The 21,308-nt window shown below is 51.8% G+C and overlaps 10 protein-coding genes across 10 annotated transcripts; 4 read left to right on the top strand and 6 right to left on the bottom strand.

Annotated features, from left to right (window-relative positions):
• Nucleotides 1–151: 151 nt before the first annotated feature.
• pex1 (AAA family ATPase peroxin 1) lies at nt 152–3,700 on the bottom strand (the record flags this gene model as incomplete). The annotated part of the gene is made up of 2 exons (XM_056612968.1): nt 152–3,378; nt 3,688–3,700. 2 exons carry the CDS (start codon nt 3,698–3,700, stop codon nt 152–154), a joined length of 3,240 nt encoding a protein of 1,079 aa, XP_056480192.1.
• Nucleotides 3,701–4,303: 603 nt separating this feature from the next.
• N7532_000465 (DNA replication licensing factor MCM7) lies at nt 4,304–6,908 on the top strand (the record flags this gene model as incomplete). The annotated part of the gene is made up of 4 exons (XM_056612969.1): nt 4,304–4,621; nt 4,682–4,812; nt 4,867–6,784; nt 6,840–6,908. The coding sequence occupies 4 exons, from the start codon at nt 4,304–4,306 to the stop codon at nt 6,906–6,908; spliced, it is 2,436 nt and encodes an 811-aa protein (XP_056480193.1).
• Nucleotides 6,909–7,309: 401 nt separating this feature from the next.
• Nucleotides 7,310–7,663, bottom strand: N7532_000466 (putative adhesin; the record flags this gene model as incomplete). The annotated part of the gene is made up of 1 exon (XM_056612970.1): nt 7,310–7,663. The coding sequence occupies one exon, from the start codon at nt 7,661–7,663 to the stop codon at nt 7,310–7,312; it is 354 nt and encodes a 117-aa protein (XP_056480194.1).
• A 1,581-nt stretch (nt 7,664–9,244) lies between these two features.
• On the bottom strand, nt 9,245–10,647 carry N7532_000467 (ATP-dependent (S)-NAD(P)H-hydrate dehydratase; the record flags this gene model as incomplete). Its single annotated transcript, XM_056612971.1, has 6 exons — nt 9,245–10,126; nt 10,178–10,210; nt 10,260–10,270; nt 10,329–10,375; nt 10,424–10,463; nt 10,554–10,647. The coding sequence occupies 6 exons, from the start codon at nt 10,645–10,647 to the stop codon at nt 9,245–9,247; spliced, it is 1,107 nt and encodes a 368-aa protein (XP_056480195.1).
• A 447-nt stretch (nt 10,648–11,094) lies between these two features.
• Nucleotides 11,095–12,226, bottom strand: N7532_000468 (uncharacterized protein; the record flags this gene model as incomplete). Its single annotated transcript, XM_056612972.1, has 2 exons — nt 11,095–12,168; nt 12,221–12,226. The coding sequence occupies 2 exons, from the start codon at nt 12,224–12,226 to the stop codon at nt 11,095–11,097; spliced, it is 1,080 nt and encodes a 359-aa protein (XP_056480196.1).
• A 628-nt stretch (nt 12,227–12,854) lies between these two features.
• On the top strand, nt 12,855–13,240 carry aspf8 (ribosomal protein P2; the record flags this gene model as incomplete). Its single annotated transcript, XM_056612973.1, has 2 exons — nt 12,855–13,013; nt 13,076–13,240. 2 exons carry the CDS (start codon nt 12,855–12,857, stop codon nt 13,238–13,240), a joined length of 324 nt encoding a protein of 107 aa, XP_056480197.1.
• Nucleotides 13,241–13,955: 715 nt separating this feature from the next.
• On the top strand, nt 13,956–14,933 carry N7532_000470 (40S ribosomal protein uS19; the record flags this gene model as incomplete). The annotated part of the gene is made up of 5 exons (XM_056612974.1): nt 13,956–13,973; nt 14,034–14,052; nt 14,266–14,323; nt 14,514–14,810; nt 14,864–14,933. The coding sequence occupies 5 exons, from the start codon at nt 13,956–13,958 to the stop codon at nt 14,931–14,933; spliced, it is 462 nt and encodes a 153-aa protein (XP_056480198.1).
• Nucleotides 14,934–16,261: 1,328 nt separating this feature from the next.
• Nucleotides 16,262–18,063, top strand: N7532_000471 (acyl--CoA ligase; the record flags this gene model as incomplete). Its single annotated transcript, XM_056612975.1, has 3 exons — nt 16,262–16,361; nt 16,416–17,054; nt 17,111–18,063. The coding sequence occupies 3 exons, from the start codon at nt 16,262–16,264 to the stop codon at nt 18,061–18,063; spliced, it is 1,692 nt and encodes a 563-aa protein (XP_056480199.1).
• A 254-nt stretch (nt 18,064–18,317) lies between these two features.
• On the bottom strand, nt 18,318–19,242 carry N7532_000472 (uncharacterized protein; the record flags this gene model as incomplete). The annotated part of the gene is made up of 2 exons (XM_056612976.1): nt 18,318–18,913; nt 18,993–19,242. The coding sequence occupies 2 exons, from the start codon at nt 19,240–19,242 to the stop codon at nt 18,318–18,320; spliced, it is 846 nt and encodes a 281-aa protein (XP_056480200.1).
• A 419-nt stretch (nt 19,243–19,661) lies between these two features.
• On the bottom strand, nt 19,662–20,897 carry N7532_000473 (glycoside hydrolase family 28 protein; the record flags this gene model as incomplete). The annotated part of the gene is made up of 3 exons (XM_056612977.1): nt 19,662–20,111; nt 20,166–20,585; nt 20,649–20,897. The coding sequence occupies 3 exons, from the start codon at nt 20,895–20,897 to the stop codon at nt 19,662–19,664; spliced, it is 1,119 nt and encodes a 372-aa protein (XP_056480201.1).
• Between the last annotated feature and the right edge of the window lie 411 nt (nt 20,898–21,308).

A 21,308-nucleotide genomic window follows, 5' to 3' on the forward strand; every position in this document is an offset into this window, starting at 1 on the left:
ATTTTAGATTTCCAAAAAGCAATGTACAACTGCAAGTTCAATTCATGCTGTCTCAATAAGTACAAAAAGGAGCCTGGGGGCAAACATCAAATAGATATGCAAGTCTATATATACAATGTAGAAGGATCCCCTATACGCAAGAGTTATTAAATCACATCAGGCTCGATCGACCACCAATCTCATTGGCAGCCTCGCCGTTCGGCATCTCGCCGTTTCGGCCAACGACGAACTCGCGGTAAATTCCCTCGAGCCGTCTTCGTTCAGTAGAGCTAAGAGACGAGCGCGTAGTGGCAAGAGAACGTTCAACATGCTCCCACCGCACCATGATCTCATCCCGCATCTCATCTGCGGAGGGTTCGGCGCCGTTGGTAGCGGGGGCGGCCGCGGAACCGTTATTGGCAGCTCCGTTCTCAATTTGACGTTGCCGACGACGAGAATTCTTGATAGCCTCGAGCTTGGCTGCGACCACGGCGGGTGGTGGCAGAGCCGAAGAACCCGAAGCTTCCTCCTGGGAAGAGTAGAGAAATTGAATGAATGATCGGCTGGAAGAACTGGCGGAAGCATTCTTGGTGGCATTCGACTTGGCACCGGGCTTCTCATCAGCGGATCGATCACCAAGCGCATCGTGAACGGCTTCCAGGTGGGCATTGTAGACGACAGCCTGAAGATCGGCTCCAGAAAGACCCTCAGTTCGTGCGGCAATTTCGTCCAAGCGAGATGCAACATCATCGGTCATCTTCAACTTTGAGCTAACGGCTCTAATGATATCGACGCGGTCTGCGTGGTTAGGCATGTTGCAGAGAAGAGATTTGTCGAGACGACCAGGACGCAGCAGAGCAGGATCAATCAGATCAGGTCGAGATGTAGCTGCAAGAACATAGACACCCGAGAGACCTTCGGCACCGTCCATCTGAGTGAGAAGTTGATTGACAACACGATCAGTGACACCAGTAGAATCGTGTCCACGCTTAGGCGCAATACTGTCGAACTCATCAAAGAAGAGAATACAGGGCCGGGCGGCTTGAGCTCTCTCGAAGAGATCACGAACACTCTTTTCACTAGCACCGATGTATTTGTTGAGAATCTCAGGACCCTTCACACTGATGAAGTTCAAACCACATTCGCCTGCAACAGCACTAGCCAGGAGCGTTTTACCGCAACCGGGAAAGCCGTACAGAAGTAAACCAGACCGTAGTCGAAGAGGGCATTGAGCGAAGATGGGCGCATATTTGGTAGGATACTGCAGGGTTTCCAGCAGCATTTTGCGGGTTTCAAACAAACCACCAATCGCAGAGAAGGTCGTCGTAGAAGAGGTAAGGGTGACGTTGCGAAGGGATGCAGGCGTGAAGCCCTTCAATGCGCTTTCGAAGTCTTCCGACCCGAGGGTGATCATCTTTGCCTCGGATGCTAGATCTTGAACAGAGCGAATAAGGGCCTCGTTTCGGGCACGAGCAACCAACAGGACAAGATCGCCGGGCATGTACCCATCAGTCTTACCGGCCAGCTCCAGGAAGTCCACCTCTCGGTCTAAGACAAATCCATCGCCCCCGGAAGAGCTCGGCCGACTGCCAGGATTCGAGGGGTCCAACCACGTATCCTGAGTGGAGGAGCTTGTAGCTCGTACATGGCCATTGAGAGACTCGCTGGGCCTGTCTTGGCTAGTGAGATTCGCCAGAACCTTCCGACGTCCTTCCTTGTCAGGAGCACGCATGTTGATGATTTCACGGACCACATGGCCTCCGATGATGACATTGTTCAGAGACTCCTTGTCCTGAGCGGTAGCCATCAGGACAACGGAGGAATTCATCGAACAATATTCGCGGACCATCGAACAGATAACCTCACTGTTCTGGCGACTGCGGCCATTGTCACCGCCGACCTGTAGCTCCGTCTCTGCTGGGCAAAGCTTGTCAAGGTCGTCCAAGATCACGACCGCCTGCCCACCAAGACGAGCACACCAGGAAGCTGACATGAAAAGACGGTTCAGAACTTCTTTGATGTTGGAAATTCTGGTCTCGTCCGTGACCAACTTGCGACAAGAGAAGTATTTGACATTGAACAAGTGCTCCTTCCGAAGGCGATGGGCCAGAAGGTGAGTGAGCGCTGTTTTTCCAGCACCAAGTCCTCCAGTCAGCAAAATAGATGAGGACTTTATTAAGTTGGTGAGTGACTGAGAGATAATGGAATCGATTCCAACCAGCTGAGGGACCTCCGAGGGGATGGGATCATCCGTGGGAAGGGCGGATGCATTTATATCGAAGGGCTTGGGAATTTCAGCCTGTACTTCCAGGTTAATCTTCGCCTCGGAGCCAAGGAGCCACCCGAAAATCGTCTTGGTCTCTTCCTGTCCACCCTTCAAGGGAGGATCGAATCGAAGAATAGCACCATCAAACGAAGAGACGGAGGGGTGGTTTTCGACCTTGGGTAAAACCATTCCATCAGTCAAAGGTCCTGAAAATAACCCAACGTCTGACCCGGTACTTCCATAGATAACCTTGAGTCGCTCAGCGAGGGCATCCCTAGAAGCTGCCGTGTCTGCACCGAACTTCAGGCCATCCTTCTTCTTCGACGGATCGGCAATGAATGGGTATAGTTTGAGCGTCTTGACAGCAGATCGATGAAGCTGCGGCGGTGCAGCTTCCACTCTGATTATACCACCAACTATATTTTCGGCGCCCAAGGCCGTGCACAACAAAGTCGACATTGCCACATGACGGCTATCTGGGGCATCCTCCCAAGGAAGGAGCTTGGCGACCAATTTGGTTGTTGGAGAGCCTGCTTCGTTGTTTTTCTGCTCTTGTTGAGCAAGTCGCTGCTGAGGGTCCACGGGAGGTTTCAGGCCCGAGGGCTGCACAATGGATACAGAAGCCCAGTTTGCGCCTCGCAATTCATGAGATGTAAGTAGATCCAGGTCAACCCAGATTCGAAGCCCATCATCTTCATCTTCTTCCTCTTCAGGCTCAAACATTTCAGATGCGGTCTGACGGTCCACGCCTCTCAGGTATAGAGAACCCCTGCTACTGGAGTCGGAGCGGCTGCTCTTGGGGCGGACTGTGCTGCTGGCACTTCGCCCACCAGCGCTTCTCCTGCTACTACCTGCTGTGCTTCGACTGTCCCCGCGGGGCGACTTGGGGGTTTTCGATCGGACCTTCGGGGCGACGATGACCTCGGCATCCGGCGCAATCTTTGCAAATGGCGACGTATTTGGCGGGGCGGGAGTGAGTGATGTGACGACGATATTCGCGGTAGATGTGGGAGATAAGTGAAGCGCCAATGGGTGCATGTGCTCTTCCTGTGAGGCATCATAGGAAGGATTGGGAAGGGCCCGGATCTGCGACAGGAGATTGAGTTCCAGGAAGGTGGCGTGGAGCTCAATAACTACGATAAGAACGATCAGCAACCAAATCAAAAGCTGGTTTGTGGGCAGACATACTCTCCCAGTCCTCCGGGGTTAATGGCTCGATATTGATGGTATGCGCAACGGGTGGATCGAGGTGTACGAGAAGTCCGACCTGCAAGGAATCAGTTACCCCACACGTGGGTTCCAGCTAGGTATGACGGAAGTGCATACCTTCTGTCCTTCGGTAAGGCCCAGTAGCCTACTGAACGTAGTATCGATCTCAACAGTTGAAATCTCTTGCTCTCGAGAGAAACCACCATCTCGGGCGACGACCGGCGCAAGCTTACGCTTGCTCGGCATTCCCGTCCAACCCAAGTAGCAGGATCGCTGCGGAGGAGCACCATTGGACTTGCTACTAGTTGACTTGAACTGAAACTCAATGATCACATTTTGAGCAGGCTTCAATAACGAGTTGTTAGTCGGCAACTTCACAGCGGCATTGGCCGAAGCAGGTAACTAACCGTATTGGCATTGACCAGCAGAGAGACAAGTGACGGCGGAAGGTTGACAAGACAGTTTTTCAGGGGCACCAGGGCCACTTCTGCCGTTGTGGAAGGCTTCTTGGGCGCCATGGTCAAGGCGCAAGCTGTTGTCGCACACAGATGGGAAGTTGAGGAGTGGGATTCCCCCGGAGTCTCTCTCCACACCCGTCCTAGCCTCGGCCCGTGAAGGTCAGTCAGGTGACTTATCCACGGGTTCTTCGAGGAATGACTAAGATCGGTACCTCTTAGTCAGCCACATACCAGAACGCGTCGGACGCGTCTAGTCGCGCGCTGGCCTGTTCCACGCGTCGCCCAGCGTTGCCGCCCGCTAGGGGCTTAAGCCCATTAGTTTCTGACTCTCCACCACTTTACGTCCTCCCTCTCTAAATTGACATTCGGAGCACCACCCCCACCATCCACCATGGCTTTGCTCCAGTACCAGGCGCCGGTTGACTATGCCGCGCAATTGGATGGCTTCAAAGATTTTCTGCAGCACTTCAAGACCCTCCAGTCGACCTCGGAAGCCGCCGCGACCGAGGCGATGGAGGATCTGAACATTGACGGAAACCGCACCAGTGATGAATACGACTTCATGGACGACGCCGAAGATGGCGCTGGAGCGCAAACTCGGAGTGCCAGGAGGCACCGCGAGCCGAAGCTCAAGTACATGCAGATTCTGCAAGATATCGCCAACCGCGACGTTTCGAATATCGTGATTGAGCTTGATGATCTGGATGTTGTGAGTCTTGTTTCCTATTGCGCCTCTCTCAGTTCAATCGCTGACCGCAATATACTATAGTATGAGAAAAACATTCCCGAGGAACAGAGTCTGAAGCTAGTCGAATCGATCCAGAAAAACACCAAGCGCTACATCGATGTCGTTTCGCAGGCGGTGGATGCGATCATGCCCAAGGAAACCAAGGATGTCACGTATGTCAACGCACATTCACATGGATAGTATTTCGCTGAATTGACACTGTGTAGTTTCAAGGACGATGTTCTGGATGTCATCATGTCGCAACGTGATAAGCGCAATGAGACAATGGAGATGGCCATGGAGGCCGACATGGATACTGCGGACGCTGCGTCCATGTTCCCCCCTGAACTCACCCGCCGATACACCCTGAACTTCAAGCCTCTTACTCCCTCCGCATCCAGTGATGACCGCGCTGGAAAGGCTCTTGCCGTCCGAAATGTGCGAGGCGAGCACCTGGGCAGTCTGATTACTGTTCGCGGCATCACCACTCGTGTCTCCGATGTCAAGCCCGCCGTTCAAATCAACGCGTACACCTGTGACCGATGCGGTTGCGAGGTTTTCCAGCCTATCACCACCAAGCAGTTCCTTCCCCTCTCCGAATGCTTGTCCAACGAGTGCAAGGCGAACAACTCCAAGGGCCAGCTCTTCCTCTCGACCCGCGCCTCCAAATTCGTTCCCTTCCAGGAGGTGAAGATCCAGGAAATGGCGGATCAAGTGCCCGTTGGCCACATCCCCCGAACTCTCACTGTTCACTGCCACGGCGCCCAGACCCGTCAGTTGAACCCAGGTGATGTCGTTGACATTGCTGGCATCTTCTTGCCTACCCCCTACACTGGATTCCGTGCCATTCGCGCCGGCCTCTTGACCGATACCTACCTCGAGGCTCAGCACATTACCCAGCATAAGAAGTCTTACAACGACATTGGCATGGACAGTCGGACTCTGCGCAAAATTGAACAGCACCAGAAGTCGGGCAACATGTACGAATATCTCTCTCGCTCGATCGCTCCCGAAATTTACGGACATCTTGATGTGAAGAAGGCATTGCTTCTGCTTCTGATTGGCGGTGTCACCAAGGAGATGGGCGACGGTATGCACATTCGTGGTGATATCAACATCTGCTTGATGGGTGACCCTGGTGTGGCCAAATCACAATTGCTTCGTTATATTACCAAGGTTGCTCCTCGTGGTGTCTACACCACCGGTCGTGGTAGCAGTGGCGTCGGTCTTACTGCGGCTGTGATGCGAGACCCGGTCACCGACGAGATGATGCTGGAGGGAGGTGCACTGGTTCTTGCTGATAATGGTATTTGCTGTATTGACGAGTTCGACAAGATGGAAGACTCGGACCGTACCGCTATCCACGAAGTGATGGAACAGCAGACCATTTCCATTTCCAAGGCTGGTATTACCACCACCCTGAACGCCCGCACTTCCATCCTGGCTGCGGCCAACCCCTTGTACGGACGGTACAACCCCCGTGTATCTCCCGTTGAGAACATCAACCTCCCCGCTGCTCTGCTGTCCCGTTTCGATGTGATGTTCCTGCTTCTGGATACCCCGACCCCGGAGGGTGACGAGGAGCTTGCCAACCACGTTACTTATGTGCACATGCACAACAAGCACCCTGAGAATGAGGACACTGGTATCATGTTCACACCACATGAGGTCCGTCAATACATTGCCAAGGCACGTACTTTCCGACCTGTCGTGCCTTCCACCGTCTCTGACTACATGGTTGGCGCTTACGTTGCCATGCGTAAGAGACAAAAGAAGGATGAAGCAAACAAGAAGCAATTCTCCCACGTCACTCCTCGTACCCTTCTTGGTATTGTTCGTCTCTCGCAGGCACTGGCACGTCTTCGCTTCAGCGAGGAAGTTGTCCGCGAGGATGTTGATGAGGCTCTCCGTCTCATTGAGGTCAGCAAGGCTTCTCTGTACAACGATGGCGAGTCTGGAGTCGACCACACTCCTAGCAGCAAGATCTACAAGTTGATTGGTAGCCTGCGTGAGAGTGGTGCTGCCGCAATGGGAGAGGGCGATGACAGCGAAATGAGCATCAGACGTATTCGCGAACGTGTTTTGGCCAAGGGCTTCACCGATGATCAACTCACTACTACCCTGCATGAGTATGCCGAGCTTGGTGTAAGTTCCTCTCTTCAATCCACGACAAATCTTGGTTCTAACTATCTCTTCTTAGGTCTGGCTTATTACCGGCGAGGGCTCGCGTCTTGTTTTCGTCGAGGGTGACGACGAGATGGTTGCCTAATGACAATATTTTCTTAATTTATCCCCTTTCTGTTCTATTCTGTCTTCTACAATGTTTTTATGCGTGCATTCAGATGCATCAGTGGAACCGGTAGAATTTGGGGCGATGGGTGTTCAGGTGTCCTTCCGGGGTCAGGAGTCGGTTTTTTGCAATATGTTTGGGCAATGAAAAGATTATGCAGCTCCAGTTCAATGCTTATCGAATTCTTCATGTCATATTTCATGTGATAAATGATCCTAGGATTGGAAGCTCAAAGCCTTCTTGACTTGGTCTGCTAATTACAGCATCTTCGAGCTAGTGAAGTGTTCAATCTTGTACGTCAATCATGATACACCACCGACACATTGAACACGACGTCGTCACCCAATCTTTCCCAAACTCTTCAGCAATACAATGCTCTCTTAGACAACACACTTGTCATACAGGCGGACCTCCTTGCACAGATCCGCCGGAGCAGAGTATGGGTTGTCACACAGAGTGTTACAAACGGTGTTCTCAGGAACGAAGACCAGGAACTCGTAGTTGGGCATCGGCAGGCGGAACTGCGAATAGATATCGTTGTTGCGTTTGGAAGCCTTATAACCGGCACGGCAGGCGCAGTGGAAGGTCTTTCCTGTGTTGATGCACGAGGTGGTGATATCGCAACTGTTCTGGCCAGACAGAGGGTTGCAAGTACCACACTTCGGGGGAGGAGAAGGATTGGCCAGGGCCAGACCAGCCGCAGTGGCCAGCAGAGCAATGATTGACAGTTGCATGGCGGATAGCAAGGAGGATATGAGCAGTAGAGTTTGATTCTTGATAATATTCGCAAGATGAAGAGATGATGGCGATATCATCCGGGTGAGATCCTCCTTATATAGGATTCTCTTCCGGAAAAAACAATTGGTAAAGTAATAGATACGTTGCTTATGCAGTTCTGACCTCTTGGCTTGCAAGGATATCACGAGGCCGTCAGCCGTGGTCTCACTGGAAATGGCCCAAAAAATAGAAAATAAATTGTAAATGTGAATGAGACAGTATATTGAGCAAGTACAAAAAAAATGCATGCCCTAAAGCTAGGTAACATGATCGGAGGAGTTACCTACCAGCCCCAAAGCTGAGAGTCATTGCATGGATGTACTCACAATCGGATAGGCCGGGGTGCAGAGCCACCACCACCGGTTTTGGGCGTGGCGCGAATACGAGATCTGGAACAAGGGCCCCAGACACCTTCGATGCTTGTCCCTGGGAGAGCGGGGGAATAGCTTGCCAGCACAGAAGCAGGGTCTCGCTAGGCTAGCCCTCTTCTGGCTTGGGGCTGTAGCTGCATAGGATGTTCTTTGTCTCACTTGGACGGCCCTTATTCGACCCGGATCCAGAAACCAACCTTTTTCCCCAGTCCATTTTTGAAGATGCGGGGAATACAATTGGCGTCTCGCTGCATGTATTATCCTTCACCGCTTGGTTATTTTTCTTCAAGTGATTACCTTTCCGATAATTGTCTGTAGGGATTCACCGTTATAATGCTGAGTTCGAGGCTAATCTAGATAATGTCCAAGATAAATAGAGTTGTCTAATGCGGATTAGGAAGATCCAACATAGAACTCGACAAACCCAAATATTCGGCCCAGACATCAGGTTCGCCTATTTAGAGTTCCAGCTGGAGAACAGTCACCTGCAAACTCGTCATACGATTCCAATTCAGGAATGTCCCCTCGGCCCGCGTGGTTGGTTGTGTTTTGAATCCATCAAAATTGGGTTCAAAAGCTATGGCCACATGTACCTCGTACTACTTTAGCATCGCACTGCGATCGACATATCTATTCTTTGATGCGATGTGAGCCTTATGTACGCTAACGCCTCGGCTCTCGACAATCTATTGGACGCCTAACTTCGAGAGTACTGGACCCTGCTTATGTACAGATGTGGAGAATTGACTATGATACTCGTCAGGTACCTGCTATACGAGCAAGGATGAAGTAACTTTTGCCGAATGTTCCGTGCTTGCATAAGGTGGTTTCTAAGTTCAGGATAGTTTCTACCCTACGATCAACTGTATTAACATCGCGAGCTTCATCGCAATGTCAGCCCCGCCATAATTGAAACCTCAAAAGTCTGTAATCCGAGATGGCACAGATGCAGGTTCGAGGCTCTCGGGGTATGCAGGTACCGCCACGAATTCGATTTATTCACACCGAAAAGGATAAGGATTGAGAGGTGTAGTCAAGAATATTCTATTGATATCCAAGTAGTCTCGTTGAATGGTCCGGGCGGGGATTGTGAGGCATGGACTTGAGCAACAGGATGTCCATTCCTACATCAAAGCTCACATCCAGTCATACAAGCCGTTCAGTAGCCTAGAGATGTGTCTTGGAATCCTCGGGCTCTCCAATCAGCCTCAAGAAACTCTCATGCACCTCGTCAGTTAGGTCACTAGCCTGCATGCTCCGCCCCTTGGCCTCGAAGGCTCGTCGTGAGCATTCCCTCGTAATGCTACTACCTGCCCATGCAGCCAGAAGAAGGGTTGTTGTCGGAGACATTCGCTTGCCCTCGGAATCTAGTTCCGTCTGGACATCATCCCTGCTCTGCGCCTCCTTCTCGTTGTCTTTCTCTCCCGAGTCCCACAGCTTGTTGTGGTAGGCAGCTCGCCAGGCGAGCAGGGTACCAAGGGATCCTGTCAGGGTATCCCCCTGTCCACCGCTGCGCTTCAGACCCCCTTTGATATCGGAAATAATGCTGGTGACTCCATTTGAGATCACGTCGTGGGGACCTTTTTGGAGAATTGTGACACCACCTAAAGCTTTGGACAGCTCCTCGCACGCATCCGACTCCTTGCTGGTCTTGTCGCCATTCCCGTCTTTTGCAATATCGACCTGACTGGCCACTTTGACACCTAAGGCCTTTGCCAGACGACCAAACTCAACGACATTCGGAGTCAGGATGCACTCTTTATAGCCCTTGATGAGATTGGGGTCTTCTGTCACAATCAACAGTCCGTCTGCATCCAGTATGAACGGGATCGACCGTGACCGGGCCTCCTTGATCACCTCCGTGACCACCTTGAGCGTGACCCCGTCACGGCCGAGTCCCGGTCCAATGACCAGCGCATGCAAGCGTGAGAGCATGGAAATAATGGGGCCCGCAAGCGCCGGAGCGTCAATTGACTTAGGATCCCTGACCGTGTCGGTACTGGGCAACAATGGATGCACCATCAAGTTTGGAGAATAGCTCTTGACGACCTGCATAGTGTTAGCAGTTGAAGAACTGAGAATGGCAAGTGGTCTAAATACCGGGGCTGCGGAACGTTCGCAGAGAACATGGCTCTGGAGATTGTTAGATGATCGATCTTCGAACGACACATGGCTGACATACCATGTCACATCCTAAATTCTTGTGTCAGTTATGGAATATTGGAAATTGGATGCAATCTTTGTGACATACCGAGTTTTGCAGATGCTATAGCTGAGAAGTATGGGGCTCCCGTATAGCTTTCGCAATTGTTAGCTCACATCCAACCAGATGGGTGAGAGACGCACTCAGCACAGCCTCCAATGACCGCTACGCGTCCAAGTTGTCCTGTTCAACAGTTAGATACTTTGATCATGCGGAAACGAGCCCAACTTTGACGGTCACCGCGTCTCTTAAGGTTGCGAGTGCTTGACTAACCTTTGTGGAATTTCTCAAGCATCGGCGGCACAATCTTGCGCACCTTGCCGAAGAGGATTTTCGATGACGCCGATACATGATGGACTGACTCCATGGTGTGTATGTTGAAGGTAATTGAGAAAAAATGGGGACAGGAAGAAAGAAGGACCTGAAGAGTGAACAGCTCAAGGCGGGTGATGTCACAGCGAGGTGGGGCGCGCCAAGTGTCGACAGGTTTGTACCCCCTGCAATCGAGGCAGACACTACATCTACTATCTACTACAGCAGGCACGCAACATCAGACTGAAATCATGTTCAAATTCCCGAAAACAAAAATCCCATAATGATAGTATGTTAGTAATAAAATGACGCCCGCTATGTGGATGTTCAGAAAACCCTCGGGCTTTAATAAAGATAGAGAAGCTCCATCTATCGAATCGATACCCCAGAAACGCTCAGAATGCTTAGCAAAAGACCTAACCCCGCAAATAAAGCAAAAAAAAAAAAAAAAAAAGGCGAATCAACGAGCAGTAAATACTTGAATGAAGGTTGGCAAAAATGTTCAGCGCTTGGTTCGGGATGCAAGAGCGGCCAGCTTCTGCTGGCGCTGCAACTTCGCTTTCTTCGCGGCCATCTCCATCCGCAATTCTTCTTCATCTTCACGACGGGCAGATTTTAAAGCGGTGTCTTCCTCGTTGGCAACATCGTCAAATCCAGCTTCCATGTCAGAGGACGCGTCCGAGTAGTCATCGTAACCACCGCCTCCGTAGTCACCTTCGTCTTCCTCATCGGTCCCGAGGTATTCGTCCACCCGACGTCTGCCGTTCTGACGGCGATCGTTGTTGCTCCGCTTTGAAGGCAGGTTGGCAGTTCCACGATAAGCGGCAGGCTCCGGAGCTTTCGATGGCTTGGCAGTTCCTTTGTACGAAGACACCTGGGGCTCAGCCTTCTTTCCGACAACCTTGCCCTTGGATAATGAGCTTGGTTCGAATCGTTGACCTTTCTGCTCAGCCTTCTTCTTTTGCTGGGCCTCCAAAAGTCGACGTTGGCGCTCAACTTTACTCAAATTCTCCTTGGGCGCCGACTGGTGGCGAATTACACCGATCTGGGAAGGTGCTTTGCCTTGCGCGGCTTTGGCCGCTTCCATGATAGCAGCGAACGATCCTTTTGGAGGTGGCTTTGCCGGGGCGGTAGGTTTGGAGGGAGTAGGTTTGACGGGGGTAGCCTTAACTGGCGCAGGCTTTGAAGCGGGCTTGGCTTGGCCTGTTGCGACATTTCGGGAAACCGGCTTTGGCGACGTTGTTTTAGTCTTCAGACTGGGAGCAGACGCCGATTTGGGAACGCCTGGAACGACCTTGGGCGGAACAGAGGGAATCGCAGGCTTAGTGTTCAACAGTCCAGGAGTTTGGCCATCAGGTCTCGGGAGACGGGGTAGCTGCTCCTCCGCCTTGCGCTTGATTCCTCCAGTCGTGTTCCCAGTCACAGTTCCATTTGGAGCGGATTGTCGCGCAAAATTTCCAGACGATTTATCGTCTTTCTTTGTAGCGGATGAGGATACGGGCGCAGCAGGAGGTCGAGAGATCCGGTCTTGGGAGGAATTTCCCGACTCGAGGGACGAAAGAACGGAATCGAGGAACTGGATCAGATGTTAGAGAAGCTCTAGAAGCATAAGGATCGAAGCAACATACACTCATTTTGGCACGGCCTAAGTAGACAGATCTCAACTTCGAGATGTTCCAGAGGTTGTGTGGGGAGTCGAAACCGTTTACCGTCGATGGTTAGTTCGACTGGGCAGCTTCATGACTCCGAGCGCGATACCATATGTTGGAACACTCCTGACAGAGCTGAAGGGGCGTTCCTGGAGGGTAAAACGGAGTAGGTGGATTCGAGGAGAAGACAAAGGTCCGCCAGCAGACTTGAATAGTTCAGGGCAAAGCAAAGACCTGGATGGGCGGGGGCGATCAAAGGACATTCACTGGACCCGACATCCACTTGGACGGATGGCTTTGTGTCACGTGATTGTATGCGCGCCACACTCGCTTAGGTTTTCTGCCAGGCGGTGACACAGCCACAACGAGCCGCATCGCACTTTTCACTCAATTTTGCGGCACGCCGTGACTTATTCCTCAACCAACCTCGAACTCGACGTTGCAGTCTCCGCCCAACTTGCGGTTAAATCGATTGTTTCTCAAGTTCAAATAAAGACAATTCAGGTGAGTTTTCTTTCGCCCTCTTCCCACCGACATAACACGACCGCGCGATCCTCGCCAACCTTCAATATTCGACGGACGCTGACGACAAATTTTTGGCAGTCTATTCAAAATGAAGCACCTCGCCGCTTACCTGCTCCTCGCCCTCGCTGGCAACGAGTCTCCCTCCGCTGCCGACATCAAGGGTGTCCTCTCCTCCGTCGGCATTGACGCTGACTCCGAGCGCCTCGACAAGGTCATCGCTGAGCTTCAGGGCAAGGATATCCAGGAGGTCAGTACCCACCGCATGAACTCCATACGTACCAGTGAACGATCCTAACTTTTAATTTGCAGCTGATTGCTGAGGGTACCACCAAGCTCGCCTCCGTTCCCTCCGGTGGTGCTGGTGCCGCTGCCGCCCCCGCTGCCGGTGGTGACGCCGCTGCCCCCGCCGCCGAGGAGAAGGAGGAGGAGAAGGAGGAGTCCGATGAGGACATGGGCTTCGGTCTGTTCGACTAAATGCCTTCCTCTAGGAACTCTAAAAAGTGACGATACGGGGGAACAGACATCTGCATGGTGCAGCCAGTTCGAGAGTCATCTTCGCCGGCTGGTTCCTCAAATGTGCAACGTCCAGGCTGTTCTGATGCAGTTACGACTTTCTCATATGTGAGCCGAAAATAGCTCCTAGCCAATACAGATTTATCTGTCCTCCACAACTCGTTTTTACGTAGGATGTAGCTGGAATGAGAATCGCGATAAGCGCTTCATTTACCATTCGATTTTGCTAGCAGAACCGATGACTTGGCATCAATAGTCTGCCTTCAAGAACAAGCAAAACTAAGCCATAACAATTTCGCGATTGGAGCGCTTTGATATCATACATAGATGCTGACCACCGATGGGACGGACCTTGGTAGTAGAGTATGTATTCTTCTTACGAGCTCGTACAATCAAAGGTACAAGACTGTTCACCGAGATTCTGCGGGGCGCTTTGTCGATCGAAAGAGTGATTTCAGCTACGTGACAATACGTTACACGGGGAAGGCTATATTAACCAAAGAAGACTAGCGTGTTAGGGTTTAACCTACCCGTCGCTTAGGCGAGCCCTGCCCACCTCACCAGTTCGGTGCGCCAGACGATCCGCTCAGCGACACGACAAACTTCCGACAACCCATCTTCCTTCGCTTTTCGAGGTACCGTTCGAAAAGCGAGCTCCAAGGAAACCACCGCAAAAATGGCTGACAGCGAATACGTGAGTACCCTGCCGGTCGCACATCCTGCCAACAGTGAACGCTAACGAAGATTCTTTCAGAACGCCGAGGAGGCTGCCGGTACGTCTTGCATCAACACATTTCCCTACACATCCCCTCCGCCCCGAAATGGTATCGAGCCACTGGAAAATGCTGGGATGGAAGTTGGAACGGAACGACAAGGATGGTGGTTGAAGGACGACACAATGAAGTGGCATCGACGAAAGGGGAATGGGCGCGCACATACCGACCGAACAAGAACGCCAGACCGCTGACTGTTTATCCGCTCAACAGAGATCAAGAAGAGAAGACAGTTCCGCAAGTTTTCTTACCGCGGTATTGACCTCGACCAGTACGTTTACCCGACAACCCTTCCGCCCACCAAAATCGTTGCAGTGTGAGACTGGGTTCAAGGGACAATTGTCATGGCAAAAACATCTCGTATTCGCCCGGCTTATCTCTCGGAGAATACTGGTCGTCATGCTGCTTAGATATCGGGCTCCAAATTTTTGAAAGACGTCAATCTAACAAACTTTTGATAGGCTCCTCGACCTTTCCTCCGAGCAGCTCCGCGATGTCGTTCACGCTCGTGCCCGCCGTCGCTTCAACCGCGGTCTGAAGCGCAAGCCTATGGGTCTCATCAAGAAGCTCCGCAAGGCTAAGCAGGAGGCCAAGCCCAACGAGAAGCCCGACCTCGTCAAGACCCACCTCCGTGACATGATCGTTGTCCCCGAGATGATCGGTTCCGTCATCGGTATCTACTCCGGCAAGGAGTTCAACCAGGTTGAGATCAAGCCTGAGATGGTTGGCCACTACCTGGCTGAGTTCTCTATCTCCTAGTATGTGTTCAATGTCCCGGTCATCTCAACCAGCAGTTCTAACAACCCAACAGCAAGCCCGTCAAGCACGGTCGTCCCGGTATCGGTGCTACCCACTCTTCCCGTTTCATCCCCCTGAAGTAAACGACCTCAACGATTCCCCTTGGAGTGGCGCGTGGTGGAGAAAGGTGCTGGGAAACGAAAATGGAAACCAGCGCTGTTCTGTTATGGGTTCCTTTATTCAGCTTGTATTTCCAGATCGGATCAGCGGTTTCCATTTGAATAAAGATCTTGTCGGCATGAAAACAAAAAAGTTATCTGGAATCTCCTCCGCTCTGCAGTCTCGTAAATCCGCCCAGTAATGTGAACCATCGCACCAACATCTATATTTCAGGAGCCCTAACATACAATAATATCCTGGTGTACTCTTCGGTCAAGCTAGAACTACAGTCGTGCACTCAGCATAAGAAGCGACTCGGACTGGCTTCGTTGGCAACACTTGGCCTCTGATTCGTTCTTACGGCCTTAACACATTGCACGAAAGCAGTATTAAATAAATGGGAATACGAAGCGACTCGCGTTTGAGCGTACCCTTTGTACTATGCCTTGCCATGGATACACTAGTATCTAGCAGCACCGACTTCCACGCTACCACGACCTAATGCTCGGCGCCTCTCCCCGGATTCCTACCAATGCTACTTAATATGCTGCACGGTGCTGTCGAGGATTATTGATGCGTATCTACTGTGGCTCATGTAGGCAATATATTGTTCGGGTGAGATGAGTACGGAACACAATAAAAATGGTTTTCTTCATTCTGCGACAAATGTATGCTAAGGTACTCCATGTCGGCCTTCGAATTAGGAGTTCGTGGATAATGATTGTCGGTCTCTGACCCAATCTCGGTGAGCACACGACCAATATATATCATGATCAACAATATCGTAGAATCTCAACAAAATTACACAGCGACCTACCGTGTAAGGTAGCTAATTCAACTAAAGCATCATGACCATCGGGGAATTCTCTCCCGGAGTATTAGGCGTGGTTCCTGCATTTATTTGTCGATCGGCCGCGAAAACGCCGAGAGAGCCGTTATTTGATTTGTCTCTTGGTAAATGTAAGCATTCTGGAACCTGTTCCACCAGAGACCCAGTGACGAAAGCCTAAGGACATTCAGTGAAGGGAATAAGTCAGTGTTCGAATTCCGTTAACTCCGACCCAAAGTGGAGGCGGATTCGGGTATTGGCTACCCCAACGGTCGAATGTAACGATGGGCCGAGGCAGACCGAACCTCAAAGTACCGACACTGCGGAGAAAGCAAGACCTCTTGCCTTTCCTCGCTCATAGCTCTCACAATACTTTACACCTGACATTAATTTGCACTCAACAGACGGCCTGCGGACTCCCATCTCCCTGAGGTCCTTTTGTCAACCCCGGATCGACGCCTAAATTTTCTCTTCCCCCGCAATATGCCCGTCGCCTCCAATTATCCGACGGTCGACATCCCCAATGTCGACCTCTGGTCATTCCTGTTCGAGCGCAAGGACAGGCCTTTCCCAGATGACAAAAGTAAGGATACTAGAGCAACAGCGCGACACGAGACCTCGTGCTAACGCATCCCAGTCATCTATCAGGATGCCGAATCCCAGCGTCACTACACCTACAAGACCTTGAAAGAGGCCTCTCTGGAATTTGGAAAGGGCCTAAAGGCAACCTATGACTGGAAAAAGGGCGATGTATTGGCCCTCTTCACTCCGAACAGCATCGACACCCCCGTGTTGATGTGGGGTGCGCTCTGGGCCGGAGGCATCATCTCCCCTGCCAACCCGGCTTATACTGTCGAGGAATTAGCCTTTCAGCTAGAGAACTCTGGCGCCAAGGCTCTTGCGACACAGGAGTTTCTCCTACCTGTTGCGACGGCTGCAGCCAAGAAGGCTGGCATTCCCGAGGACCATATTATGCTTGTCGAGCGCGGTGCCGAAGGAGGTACCTATCGCGCCAAGCACTTTACATCCGTCAGAAATATCTCCCGTGCCACTCGGTATCGCAAACAAAAGATCAACCCAGAGACCGATATTGCCGTCTTGCCCTACTCCTCGGGAACCACCGGAGTTCCTAAAGGAGTTTGCCTTTCGCACCGGAATATCATTGCCAACATTATGCAGCAAGCCACTGGAGAAGGAGGCAATCTGAGCTGGAACGGAGGCCCGAATGGGGAAGGCGACAAATTGCTGGCGTTCTTACCATTCTATCACATCTATGGTAAGGATTGGAAAAGATAAATGGGTCTTCGAAGACTGCTAACTTTGACATCCTAGGGTTGACATGTCTGATCACACAGGCTTTGTACAAGGGATACCACCTTATTGTCATGACCAAGTTTGATATCGAGAGGTGGTGCGCGCATGTACAGCACTACCGTGTCACCTTCAGCTATATTGTGCCCCCTGTGGTTCTTCTGCTGGGCAAACACCCCGCGGTTGATAAGTACGACTTGTCTAGCTTGCGGATGATGAACTCCGGCGCCGCGCCACTGACCCAAGAGCTTGTCCTCGCTGTGTGGAATCGTATCAAGGTCGGAATCAAGCAGGGATACGGCCTCAGCGAGACTAGCCCCACCACCCACTCCCAGCGGTGGGAAGATTGGCGCGACCACATTGGCTCCGTTGGTCGTCTGATGCCTAACATGGAGGCCAAGTACATGACCATGCCAGAGGATGGCTCGGAACCGAGCGAGGTCGCAACCGGCGAAGTTGGTGAGCTGTACCTGCGCGGGCCCAACATCTTCCTCGGCTACCACAAGAACGAGGCCGCTACCCGGAACTGCTTGAGCGCAGACGGTTGGTTTCAAACCGGTGACGTGGGATACCAGGACGCCCAGGGTAACTTCTTCATCACGGATCGTGTGAAGGAGCTCATCAAATACAAGGGTTTCCAGGTCCCTCCTGCCGAGCTGGAGGGTCTCTTGGTGGATAACGAGGCCATCGATGATGTCGCGGTAATCGGAATCGAGAGCCAAGCTCATGGGTCCGAGGTGCCCCTGGCCTGTGTTGTTCGCAGCGCGAAGAGCAAGGCTTCTGGCGCAAGCGAGGAGGAGGAAGCGTCCAAGATTGTCAAGTGGCTAGATAGCAAGGTTGCGCACCACAAGCGTCTGCGTGGTGGTGTGCGCTTTGTCGATCAGATCCCCAAGAACCCTAGTGGCAAGATCCTGCGTCGCATGTTGAGGCTGAAGTTCAAGGAAGCGGCCGAGGCACCCAAGGCCAAGCTATAAAATTTTGCATCAATAGAGAAGAAATATTATAGATTGCACAATGCACAAAGTTCAGAGATCCTCATCCGTTCAGAAGGCCCATTTTCTAATATAGTTCACATTGGCCTAGGTATGCTAGTGCTTACGCTTAGGCTAGACAAGCTTTCTGCAGCTAATCCTCACCCTGGTAAAGGTATACCGAAAACGCATTTATGTGTTTTGGTAATATTTCCAAATATGCTAACCCGAAAGAAACTCGAGGATTCTCTTTCCGCCTAGGGAAAGAATCTCTTCACCATGCCCTCAACATCCTCACCCTCAATAGCATCGATCTTCTCAGTAGCAACCTTCTCTACCGCCTCCTTAACGGGCTTGTTCCCGTTCACCAGATCAATCCAGCCTTCCGTATCCTCACGTGCAAGCAACTGATCCGCAACGATCGCCACATCCTCTCGAGCAACAGTGCCACGGCCAGGCGTGATACCAAGCTCGACCTTGCCCGAGGCAGGTTCATCAGTCAAGGTACCAGGGCGCAGATTAATGGCCTGGAAAGGGCCTCCACCGCTCTGCTTGCGGCGCGCGGCCAGTGCAGTCATGTACTCATCGGCCTCCTGCTTGGCCTTGGCGTAGGTAGGGAGAATCTCGGTGTTGAGGCGGATGATACCCTGCCACTGCTCATCCGTGATCCAGTGAGGCTGCTTCTTGCGGCTACCCAGGTAGGATATCATGAGGAATTTGGTTACGCTGGGTGAGGCGAAAGAAGCGGTCATGAAGTGCTTCGCGGCTTCTTGATCGATCGCGATGGTGCTGGCTGGTCCCCCTTGCCGCCGGCGCCTGTTGGAATTGAGCATGTTGATTAGCACATTGCAAACTGTGTGTTATTTAGTGGTGGTGGTCGGCACCGCGAACGCGGCTGCGGAAGTGGGGGTCGATGGAGGGGTCGAGCGTACCAGCCGCCCAAACCACATAGTCGGGGGTTACTCGGTCGAGGATCTTCTGGGCATCCGAGGCAGCCTTGACGTCTTCTAGGCTTGTGACTAGAACATTCAGCTTGCCCTGGCGACCCTTGCCGAGTTCGAGGATCTCGCTCTCATGGTCGGGGTTCCGCACCACGCTGGTCACGTTCCAGGCGCGATTGAGGAGAAGTGGTGTCAGGTGAAGGGCAATTTTGCCGTGACCGCCGAGAAGAAGAACTTGCATCGTGAATATGAGGCTTTTTGAATCGACAGAAAGATTTCAAGGCCGGAAGGTGAGGAGCATTGGTTTGTTTTGATGCATTCGAAGTGCTGCAGCTGCTGCGGTGAGCAATGTCGTCATCGCCAGCAGCTCCCAAGGTCCACACTACCAATCTACATAGTAGAATTGTCATATATACATGATTACAAGGTCATTGGATTCGTTCGAAATAGTTATTCAAAGCAAATTAATTATGCTATTGAGACAATATAGCTGGATGTTTACTATATTACTCCTGTATGTGTTCTGGCGTCGCTTTGCTGCTTGCGGCCTGACTAATCACACTACAACGTACGTAACTATAAGATTGCGATCACAGCTAATTCCTTGGAATGATATTGTCTCTTATTTCTCAAGATTGGCCAAGGAAAATTATTCAACGCTTAGCACGACACAGCAGAGGGCGCGTTCTTGCACTCATCGTTCTTGCCACCAGTGACACTCACGCCAGACCAGGTCCAATTGGAGCAGCTGCCATCACCGCACATGATGTAGATGGGGGTCGCGTCATCCTCAACAGTACCGGCAACACGTTGCACAGTCAGGTCGGTGATGGGGATACCAGTGGTAGGGCTGCCATCATCACCATCATAGTCCTGCTGAATGACAACACCGTAGTCGGTGATGCCGGAAAGCTGGATGTTGGTGAAGGTCACGCCGGAGACCGAGCCAGTCTCACCAGACTTGGCCTTGATGCGGATTCCGTTCTGCGACTTGGTGACGGTGGAGTGGGAGATGGTGACGTTCTTGACGGTGTTGTCATCACGGCCACCGATGGAGCCGATGGAGAGACCGTGGCCGCCAGAGCAGGTACCGCCGGTAAAAATGATGTTCTAAGAATTCGATCAGCTACTAGAAATGTGGCTCGAGACAGGAGAAACACTTACGGTGCCAGAGTTGACAGCCAGGCAGTCATCCTGGTTCTTCACGACAGCGTTGCGGATGGTAACGCCGTTGCTCTCACCAACGTCAAAAGCATCGGTGTTGTGGCCGCCCTTGTCATCTCCGTCGGAGTTGTCAATGTTGAGATGGCTCAGCACAATGTTGTCAGACTGGACGCTGAAAGCCTGGATCGGGGTGTTCTTGACGTTCAGGCCAGTGATGGTCGAGTCGTCCAGGCCGTGGGCGTAGAAGAACTTGGGCTTGGTCTTGCCGCCATTGGAGCCCTCACCGTCCCACCATCTTTCTCCACCACCGTTGATGGTGTGGTTGGAGGTACCGGACACGGCAATGTTCGATCCAGAGATGCGGATCAGGGGACCGTCCCACTCCTTGTATCCGAAGGTGGTCTCACCACTGAAGATGACCTACACAGATAGAACAATCAGCGAAGATGTCGAGGTAGAACGTATAATCCCAATTTATCATACCTTGGTGCCATCCTGGAGATCTTCCAGGTCCAGAGTCTCACCGGCAGGAACGGCAATGTTGTCGAGAACGACAGTGGAGCAGGAAGAAGCACTGGCACTGGCACTCGCAGCCGAGTTGAAAGTGCAAGAAGTGGCCGAAGAAGACGAACGAGTGGCCATGGACCACTTGGTCCGCTTGGCAAAAGAATCAGCCGGCGCTGCGGAGGCAGCCGCGCACAGCGCGAGGACAGAGAAGGCAGAAGTGCGCATTTTGTTTAAATGAAAGAAATTGTCCGATCAACAGACGAAAAGACTGACAATAAGAGACTAGCTCCTAAGGAAATAAAAGAGAAAGAAATAGTACAAAATGATGGTTTGAGCAAAAGAAAGCAGCAACCCTCTCGAGCAATCTCGATATAAGTAGAATTCCAGACACGGCACAGATCATGAAACAACGGAATAACCATGTGCGCTCCACCAATAAAGACCCCTGTGACGGCCCCTGGCAGCTAATCTATGAGAAAGAACTGATCGGCCAACAGAAGCACTGTTATAACTCCACACTGTCCATCATGACCTTGTTGGGGCAGGCGACCTTTACTCCTGTATCAGGAGGTCCAGAATTGGTCCACCTGTCGCTTGTCAGCATGCGCACGGCATAAAATTCCCGGGCCTTGACAA

Source organism: Penicillium argentinense (assembly GCF_028826775.1).
Source record: "Penicillium argentinense strain IBT 30761 chromosome Unknown utg000001l_segment0_segment0, whole genome shotgun sequence".
NCBI classification, from domain to species: domain Eukaryota; kingdom Fungi; phylum Ascomycota; class Eurotiomycetes; order Eurotiales; family Aspergillaceae; genus Penicillium; species Penicillium argentinense.